At 42.9% G+C, this 10,281-nt stretch overlaps 1 protein-coding gene across 2 annotated transcripts; it reads left to right on the forward strand.

Annotated features, from left to right (window-relative positions):
• Nucleotides 1-843: 843 nt before the first annotated feature.
• Nucleotides 844-9,544, forward strand: MPHOSPH10 (M-phase phosphoprotein 10). 2 transcript variants are annotated; one of them, XM_027704401.1, is made up of 11 exons: nt 844-1,408; nt 2,565-3,207; nt 4,012-4,163; nt 4,620-4,791; nt 5,085-5,226; nt 5,640-5,707; nt 6,453-6,590; nt 6,801-6,911; nt 7,138-7,245; nt 7,732-7,962; nt 9,329-9,544. In XM_027704401.1, exons 1-11 carry the CDS (start codon nt 1,314-1,316, stop codon nt 9,476-9,478), a joined length of 2,010 nt encoding a protein of 669 aa, XP_027560202.1. In that variant the 5' UTR covers nt 844-1,313; the 3' UTR covers nt 9,479-9,544. The 2 variants fall into 2 exon arrangements, with proteins under 2 accessions (XP_027560202.1, XP_027560201.1); XM_027704400.1 differs by lacking the exon at nt 844-1,408 and adding an exon at nt 1,904-2,039.
• Nucleotides 9,545-10,281: the final 737 nt, after the last annotated feature.

Below are 10,281 nucleotides of genomic sequence, written 5' to 3' on the forward strand. Positions count from 1 at the left end.
GGATCACGGCGAGGGGCCGTGCCCGCAGCTCGGCACCAATTGGGCCCGCGCCGCGCTGTGAGGGAAGGGTTGTGAGGGGAGCACCGTGAGGGGAGGCCGGTGAGGGGAGGGTTGTGAGGGGAGCGCCGTGAGGGGAGCGTTGTGAGGGGAGGGCCGTGAGGGGAGGCCGGTGAGGGGAGGGCTGTGAGGGGAGCGCCGTGAGGGGAGCGCCGTGCCCGCCGCTGGGCGCTGCGCGGAGCTGGGGGAGAGCTGCCAGAGACACCTGCAGAGATAGCGCTTCTGACCAAATCACAGGGGATCATAGGATCGATGAGGCTGGAAAAAACTTCTGAGACCATGGAGTCCAACCTGTGACTGAACACCACCTTGTCAGCCAGACCATGGCACTCAGTGCCACGTCCATTCTTTCCTTAAACACCTCCAGGGAAGGTGACTCCACTACCTCCCTGGGCAGCCCATTCCAATGTCTGATCACCCTTCTTGAGAAGAAATTCTACCTAATGCCAAACCTAAACCTCCCCTGGCACAGCTCTAAGACTGTCCTCTTGTCCTGTCCCATGTTCCCTGGGAGCAGAGCCCGGCCCCCACCTGGCTCCACTCTCCTGTCAGGGAGTTGATGAGAGCAATAAATTTCCCCCGAGCCTCCTTTTCTTCAGGCTGATCCCCCAGCTCCTTCAGCCGCTCCTCATCAGACTTGTGCCCCAGACCCTTCACCAGCTGCATTGCCCTTCTCTGGACACACTCCAGCACCTGGATGTCCTTCCTGAATTGAAGGGCCCAAAACTGACCCCAGGATTGAAGGTGTGGCCTCACCAGTGCTGAGTACAGGGCAAGAATCACTTCTAGTCCTGCTGGCCACTCTATTCCTGGTACGGGCCAGGATGCTATAAAGCCCTGTGCCAAAGAGACACAGCACAGTGAGCGGGCTGGCTGCTGATGCTGCATTCCCGTTGTGTCAGGTACAGCACACTGCAGGCTGCTGAGATACATCCCAAATACACAAACACCTTGTGCCATTTCAAACCTGGTAATATGTGAATAATTAAAAGTGCAGATCAAAGTCAGCAGTCAAAATGGATATTTAAAAGTCCCAATATCTGACACTTTGAAATTCCAGCCCAGGCTGTAAAGTGTTGGGTGTGTTTCTGATGTGCGGAGCGGTGCAGGCACAGGTCACGCTGCTGGCTGGGCCCTGCTCCACACAGTGGTTTGTTGAGGGTGCAAAGTGACAGTGAGAGGATGCACAGAAGTGCCATTGCAGGGCATTGTCTTCTCTGCACTGAACAGACTTCATCTGTTGGTAAGAAGGAAACATGAAAGCAGCCGAGGCAGTACCAGTGCTGGAGTTAGAAGGCTGGTCACAGTTGCTGAAGGCGCTCAAGGGCTGCGGGTGGCTGGAACCACAAGGGTAAGGGAGTATAGGGCTTAAATTGACTTTATAAAATAAGCTCTAAGGAAACTGTGTGATGTAACAAAGCAGTTGAAGAGCAGTGGGCAGTGCTGTGCTGATGGTGCAGGGAGGTGAGTGCATTCCTTGTCAGCCTGAGCCAGGTAACGTCAGGCGTTTTGCTCACAGAATGAGGTGGAAACGTGTGCATCCAAAATAGGCGTTGTATCTGGGTCAGAGACTCCAAACTGTGAAGTAGGATGACTGTATTTGCTATATTTAGAACAGGTTTTCCAGTGCCGATGAACATCCCAGCCTATGGCAACCTTGCGCCCTTCACGGGGGAAACCGCCCGCCCCGCGGCTCCCATCCCTGCGGGCGGCCCAGGCGCTCCTGAGAGCCGGCCCAGGGCCCGGGGGGCGGCTCCGGTGGGGCGGAGCTCGGCGGGCGGAACTGCCGTGCGCGGAACCTCGGCGGCGGCCGCGGGAGGTGCCCGGCCCGCCCGGCGGTGGCGCGGGGGGCGGGGCCGGCTCACACGTGTCGGCGGAGCGATGGCGGCGGGGCCCGTCCCGGGTATCCCGGGCATCCAGGGCATCCAGACGGGCCTCAGGGTAACGGGAGCGGCCGCCGCGCGCCCCGAGCGCTTCCTCAGGTACGCGGGGCGGCGGGGGGGAGCATTGGCAGCGCTGGAGAAAAACCCGGTGTAAAGGCCGAGGAGGGAGACAGTCACCGCTGAGGATGAGGCTGTGGAGGGAGGCAGTCACCGCTTCAAATCCAAGGGTCTGGGTCTCGGGTGTTTCAGGTGTTTAGGTGCTGTACTGTTTACTCCTGGAGCGCTTAAATGTGATCGACATATTGTAAGATGCAGCTAGAGAAGGGTGGAGTGTTCTGTGCAGCTGCTGCTTCATACACAAAGTGTAATGAAGCTGAAAGGATTAGGAATTATGTCTCTATTTCTAGGAGTGTGTAGTGGCAGTACTCCAGGAGATGTGTAGAAGGTTAAGCCACCCCAGTAGTTGTTGAGAGCTGCTGTTCTGTAGCACCAGAATGCCTAAGCAAGTGTGACCATGTGATAACTTCATGGAAGGTGTAAAACGAATCAGAGCTGGTGAAATCTGCAAAGTAAAAAACTAATACGAACTTGTGCTTTTAATTCTCTTTTTTCCCCTGCTCTTAGTGTGCAAGAGGGACTGGCTGCCAACTTCAGAGCATTGACAAAGACTCTCTATGATTTGAATAAAGGAAACAACATCGTGCCTGGGGGTCCTCTAAAAGAGCTGGTGATCGAAAACTTTGATGAGGAACAGATTTGGCAACAACTGGAGCTCCGGAACAGTGCAGTTCTCGATTTCTTCAGGAAATCCATTGCCAGGGATGCCAAGGATGATGATCTTTGCCTTCTCTCGGACCAGGAAGAGGATGGCTCTGATGCAGAGCCCAGCAGTGAGGAGGAATTGGAAGACAACACAGTGGAAGCAGAAGCTGAACAGAAGGATGTTTATACAAAAGATATAACTAAAGCTAAAGAAAAGCAAAGTAAACTCAGAGAAAGCATAATGCAGAAATACAGTGATGAGGATTCTGATATTGACTTTGATATTGAAGCACTGGAGCAACAAACTAAAACGGCCAAGGAAACCACATTGAAAAAAGTGGGAAGAAAATCTGTAGTGGATGACAAGTTTTTCAAGCTGGCTGAGATGGAAGCTTTTTTAGAACAGGCAGAGAAGGAAGATGAGGAGGAGGAAGATGATATTAATTATTTTGAAGACATTATCTCAGATGATGAGGAAGAAGAGTCAGAAGATGCTAAAGTCAAAGTAAGAATATCAGTAAAATAATTTTCTGATATCTCTTTTCCTTTAAATCAAGATCTGGTATCTGTTAGGGTGACTATAAACTGTTGAACTCCGAGTAGAAACTACCCAGTTAAACTTGATTAGGTGACTAATGACTCCTGAAGCTTTACTTTAACAATGTATTTGACATGAATATCTGGTAAGAAAATGTCCTAGCGTGGAAGAACATAGCATTCTGCTCTTCCAGTCTCTCCTTAGATGGGTCTTGGGTCTTTTGCTTAAGTAAAGGAAGAGATAGTATGTGACAAGAAATAAACCACCTTGCAGAATTGGGGACCCAACAATAAAAAGGTTTGTCACTCAGCATTGGCAGCTGGCAGGTACAGATCACTGAGGAGACTGATGCAGAGCAAAGGACTTTTTCCAGGGACACGGCTTTGTAACTCTGACATGGCTTAAGTTGATGAGCAATTGTTTGAAAAATAAATCTTTTGTTATTTAATATTACCAGAGATTCTTACTGGAAATAAGAAAAGTACCCAGGGAATTTGTGTGCATTCCAACACGTATTTGGCAAAATCTAGCACTCCTTGACTTCCATATATTCAAGTGGTAGGGTATTTTAAATACTTGTAAAAGAAATAAGTTTTACTAAGATGCCCCACCACAGGTCAGTGCTTCACTAAACTGAATTACTGTTCCACCAGTAGTGCCATTCCCCAGGCACTAAAGGCTTCAGGAGAGAGGATACCCTTTGATATCTGTCAGTCTTAACAGCTGCCATTTGTTGTTTGGTTTTTTTCCCTTTCTCTCTCACCTTTTTAGCCAATTAAAAGTTCTAGAGATATGACATACAAAGATTTCTTTGATCCAGTTGATGGTGATGATGGTGACTTAGTAGGTAGTGACATTGAAGATGGTCAGGAAGAGGAAGCAGACAGTGCAGTTGAAGAGCAAAATGAAGAAAGCATGTCTGAGTAAGTATTTGCATTATTTGCACTTGAAAATGTCCTCGTAATTTTACACTGAGGTGAAGCAGAAAAACCAGTGGGAATGCCAGGCTGACTTTCATGGTTTGCCATTCTCAGTTAACTGTTGTGTGTGCATGGTTTGCATTTGGTTATTTCAATAACCAATTCAACAATTGGTTATTGAAATAACCCATTATTTCAGATTGGTTTATTTACTTTTTTTTTAGAGTATTGTCTTTTGATATTTATTTGCATAAAGCATTTAAGACCTGTAACTTCATTTTTTTGAAATTATCTAGAAGTTTCCCTAGTGTCCCCTAGCTTTAGGAGGGATCTTTGAAACGTGTTGTATTTCTGAACTGTGAGTTGTAACAGGTGAACATCTAAGGGCTGAAATATCTTCATGTAAAAAATTATAGAGGCTTTTCAACCTTTATTTGATCTTAAATTTTATTGTTACAGGTTTGAGGATATGGATGAAATGGTGGAGAATATGAGAAGTAAAGAAGCATCTAAAAAAGTTACTTTTAGTTTGCCAGATGACAGTGACACAGAAGATGTGACTGAAATGCAATTAGAGAAGGGCATTGAGCCCAGTGAAACAAAGTCATCTTTTGAGAAGAGGCAGGAGAAGGTAACTGTGTGTCAGTTTTCATTGGGGTTTTTTATTTTTATTTTGCTAATACTTCAAAACAATGGCAAATATTTTTCTTACTGGTTGTGTAATTTGTTCTGGCAAGTATGGAGAGGGTATTTACAATGTAAGAAAAAAAATACGGCTTATCTACATCAGATATATATGCAATCATATGTTCCCTCTTTTTTATATGAGGAGGAGTTAGAAGGACCTGCAATAAGTATTCATTTCTTGCCTTGAATTTATTGGTGAGCTCTGTTTTCAACTTCTTAGGAAATTGTGTTTTTCAGATGAGCAAGAAAATCAAAACTTTAGAAGAAGAGTTGTTAGAGGAGAAACCTTGGCAGCTTAAAGGAGAAGTGACTGGACAAAAACGACCTGAGAACAGCCTTCTGGAGGAAACAGTGCTCTTTGACCATGCAGTCCGAATGGGTGAGTGGTGGGAGAGGGCTTTCCTTGGAAGCATGTTGGATACCACATTAAGTGTTCTTCCCTTTGACCTTGCTGAAAACTCCTGTGACTCAAGAGCAGGGTAACAAAACGCCAAGTTAAACTTCTTCATGGGATTTTGAGGTGGTGCATTTCCATGGGGAAAACTACAGGAAACTATAGTATTTTTTTGTTAATTTTTAATTAAACTGAAAGTTCATTAATTCAGTGACAGATTTAGTAATTTACAAGCCTTACATAATATGACTTCTAATTATATTTACTTACTTCGCCTTCAATTATTACATTTATGTAAAGGTTTTACTTTCTTTTTCTGTTGTTTTTTCTTTATAGAACAAAAGGTATTTCTTGCTGGAGAAACACTAATCTTAAAACTCTTCTCTTTCTCCTTTCAGCACCTGTGATTACAGAAGAAACTACTTTTCAGCTTGAAGATGTCATTAAACAGAGAATATTGGATGAGGTCAATATTACCTGACTTGTTCCTTCCTATTTAGTTAATAGATTTCGTTCACAGGGCACATTCCAAGGATGAAGCACTTCCAATGCCAGGTGTAGAATTATCTGAATTTCTGCAACTGGCTGTTTTATTCTTCTGCCCTGATGAATGTGTCTTTAGATTTTTAGGAAGCCCTATTTTTACATCCCTGTTATATGCCAGATTTTGGTGTGCTTCAAAAAATGAGTGTTTGCAGATAAAACTGTAAGGAGTTTATTTAGGAATGTAATGCCAGTCTGTAAGTTTTGGCTGTTACCATCTGTAGTGCTCTGAGCATTCTGAATACTGACCAAAACTCAGTTGTTTACTTCATTTTTCTTAAAAGCCACTGCTAAAAAAATTTTATTGTTTACTTTATTTTTCTTAAAAGCCACTGATAAAAAATTTTTATCTTGCAGCTTGTCGAGACTTAGTTGAATTAAAAAAAATTGGCGCATATGGGGGAGAGTTTTTAAGTACTTAAGAAAATTACACATTTGTTACAGGTTGTGCCCCAATTCACTAAAAACAAGGACACAAGCTAGAGTTATAACTTTTATTACTTTTTTTGTTTTTCAAATGGAAATGTAAAACTTCCTGAGTTTCTGGGAAGCCATATGCATGAACTAGTTAATGTGCCAGATAAGTCATTGAAAAATGTTCCAAATAAGCTGTACCACCTGATATTTGACTGTAGTTGCATTTGGTCCTTACTTTGTCACTTCCTCAGGCGTGGGATGATGTGGTACCAAAAGAAAAACCGAAAGAGGAGGCTTTTGAATACAAGAAACGTATCACTTTGGATCATGAAAAGAGTAAGCTGAGTCTTGCTGAAATCTATGAGCAAGAATATGTGAAACTTCACCAGGTAACAGAAACAGTGCCTTTCCTTCAAGTTCACACCACATAATCTTGAATGTTCTTTTATACACTGCTAACTCTGCTTTCAGAGTTTTCATCTTTCTCTCAGTGTTCACCAGTGAAATGGCTCCTGGTTGTACGTTGTGCTGTTATCAGTCTTGCTAAAGTCAAATACCTTTAGGAATGGTGTTGCAGTAACATTGCATTATTAATGCAGCAAAAGACTGAAGAGGAAGAAAATCCTGAACACAAAGAAATTCAGGAAATGATGGACTCGCTCTTCCTGAAGCTGGATGCACTCTGTAACTTCCACTTCACACCCAAACCAGTAAGTACATAAGTCTCATAAAGTTGGGTATCCCCCCGTTTTTTAAACTGGATACTTCAAAATATATTTCAGAAACGGAAAGTAAAGTAAACATTGATGTTTACTGAGCTCATTCTTACTTCACATTAAATGCACTGTGATTGCCTCTAAACAAACCCAAACACTGGGTATCTTCAGTTAGTGTGAGCTGCTGTGCTCAGGCTTGAATGTGTCTCCTTATTTCCAGCCGGTACCAGAAGTTAAAATAGTTTCCAACCTTCCAGCCATAAGTATGGAAGAAGTGGCCCCTGTTGCTGTCAGTGATGCTGCTCTCTTAGCACCAGAGGAGATCAAGGTAAGGATCAAACTGCATAGGGATGGAGAAAGGATCTTCATTGTTTACAGAAGGATGTTTACTGCCAGATCAGTGGGAATTCTGCCCCTTCCCACCCTGGTGGGTGGTTCCTCACCTTGTGGACCTTCTTGCCTAGCATTTTAGTGCTGGTTGTTGTTGGGGGTTTTTTGGGGGTGGGGTTTTTTTTGCTAACTGAAAGGTGGGGAAAGAGTTCATTTTATTTGGTGCTGTAATATTGTGCTGTGTTTTTCATCTTTACTATTATCTGATGCTAACTGTTTTCCCAACATATGTATGGGTATTTGGAAGGCAAAAGCTAAATGACAGTAGAGAAGAGCAATTAGCATGTCCTCAATCAGTTGTACAAATCTCATTTCCCAGCTTTTCCCAGTTTTTGGCCTTTGCCTTAATCCAACCTTGCCTTGAGCTGGCACTCACTTGAAATAATGAGACAGATTATGGACCTAGGGATCTTGTTCTCTTTAGGAAAAGAACAAAGCTGGAGATGTAAAAACAAATGCAGAAAAGACTCCCACGGACAAAAAACGAGAACTAAGAAGGAAAAAGCTCCGCAAACGTATGAGGCGAAGGGAGAGGGAGAAACGCCAAAAGCTTCTAGAAAAGATGAAACCAGAGCAAGGCACAAAACTCAGCAAAAAAGCTGCTGCAGCAAAATTAAAACAGCTCACAAAAGAAGGCAAAGCATCTCTGCTCAAGGTAAGACAGTCTAAGTTGGAGCTTCCCACCTACAGAATATTAAGACCCCAAGGATAGACAATTTTAGCTAGAGAGAAAAAAGGTTACTATATCCCAAAGAATTACAAGGTATAAGGTTTGTTCCCCTCTCATCCCTCTTGTCACAAGTCTTTCTTCATTCCCTCAAAAAATCTTGCACAAGGATAGAATCTGTGCTTACCCCCCAAACCTCGTGACCTTATGTGTGAGCAAATATAAAGTGTAAGTGTAGCTGCTGCAGAGAAGGAGGGAGGAAGGCACAGAAAGGGCAGATGCATATTCTTTTATTATTTATGTTTATTTTTTATTCCCCCTTCCCTTTACTTTCCCTTGTGTTCTTTTGAACTACAGTTTTCTAGTTGTAGCTGTCTTATGCAAAGTAGGGTTGAATGCCTTTTAGTCCTGATTTTGTTAATTATCCTGACAGCATGATGTCAGTATTGAGGCCTGAAAATATACAGCTCTTGTTGCACTTTGCAGTGACCCCCTTGTTAATAATGCATATTTATGTAGATGGTACTTTAATTATGATACATTATACCTAAGTGGTTCTTTAGAACCTTTAGAAGCTTACTCAGAGTATGGAATATATTTGAATTTGTAAGCAGCTTAATATTTAGATATGCAAAACTATGAAAAAGCTCTATGATACAATTACTTTATGTGAAAGTATGTTCTCAAAGCAGAAATGATTTTGTGTGAGGTACTACTTTTTGTGGTGTTCCTGCAAATAAAACATGCTCTTTATTTCCTGCGTTTAAACCATTCCACTTGATTAAGTGGGACTACTTGAATGCACAATTGAGATTGAGGTTTCTGTGTTCTTTCTAAGATTTGAGTAACTGAAGCTGTGGTGTGATAGAATATTCCTGGTTAACTTTGTCCTTTTTGTGGAGCCCTCCCTATAATCTCATCAGACTGATTTTGTTTTGCATGCTGTAAAACAGTAAACTTGTGCACCACCTATGATGCCTTATAAATTAAATGTCAAAAATCTCTGAAATTTGGAAGTATTAAAAACTAACAGGAAAAACAACTTGGTTACTTCTAAATGTGCTTTTCAGAAGGCAAGCAGAACACAAAATACAGATACCCAGTTGTAGTTCATGACGTGCAAGGATTTGTTCTTGATGCCTGCTCTTACCTGTCATGCTAATTGCTGTCTAGAAAGGGAATGTAATCTTTAGACAGCAGGAGTGGAATAAAAATGTGGGGGAAAATAACCTTTGAAAATGAGTTACCTGATTTTTTTTAAAGTCAAATACCATTATATGTGAGTTATAGTAAGTAATACAATGGCACTGTTTGTACATTTCTTGGTTATAACAAATGTTTTGTCCACTGACAGGATGAAGGTAAAGACAAGGCCTTGAAATCATCCCAGGCCTTCTTTTCTCAACTGCAAGATCAAGTAAAAATGCAAATCAAAGATGCAAGCAAATTAAAGAAGAAACAGAAGAAGGAGAAAACACTCTCTGTTCATAAATTGAAGTTGTAATTTGCCTTTTTATATATGTTGCATCTTGTATATATTAAAACGTTTCTTTATCAATGCTGAATTTGACTAGGTTTTATTCTGTGCTGATCTTTAAAATAATCTGTGAACTTCTCAGGTGATGTAAAGATGCTTTCCTGCAGGTTTTACTTTAATTTTCTACTATAGAACACTGCTTCTTGCCAGGGGCAGATACATAACCATGTAAAATATTTGACATGTGTTGTGACTGTACAGTCTCTTTAATCTGTAGCTCCTAGATTTGTATCTGCTCTACTGCAGGAGTAACTGTACTTATTGAAGAACTTAAGATGTAAATACGTAGTTAACTTAGAAATTATATTCTGAAATAGTGAGTACCAAACAGGATACAAAAGCTTTTTAAGCTTGTGGTATCTCAGAGTTAGTAAATGGCTTCTCTTAACTTAGAGTCACATAATGGGTCAGGCTGAAGGGTCCACAGTGGGTCACCTGGTCCCACCTCTCAGCTCAGGCAGGGCCACCCCAGAGCACATGGCACGGGATTGTATCCAGATGGTTCTGGGATATCTCCGTGAGGAGACTCCACACCCTCTCTGTGCAGCCTCTTCAGTGCTGGGTCCCTGCACAGCAAAGTTCTTCCTCGTGGCCAGGTGGCACTTCCTGGGCATCAGTTCCTGCCCGTTCCTGCTGTGCCATTGCTGGGCCCCCCCGAGCACAGCCTGGTCAGACAGGGATGGGACCCTTCAGTGCTTTCCTCCAACGCGTCCTTTTACAGCTCCGAGGAACATCCACACCAGCCCTGTTCTCAGAGCCACATTAACCGT

This window comes from Neopelma chrysocephalum, unplaced genomic scaffold (genome assembly GCF_003984885.1).
Source record: "Neopelma chrysocephalum unplaced genomic scaffold, ASM398488v2 Primary Assembly neopelma1_274, whole genome shotgun sequence".
Lineage (NCBI taxonomy): Eukaryota > Metazoa > Chordata > Aves > Passeriformes > Pipridae > Neopelma > Neopelma chrysocephalum.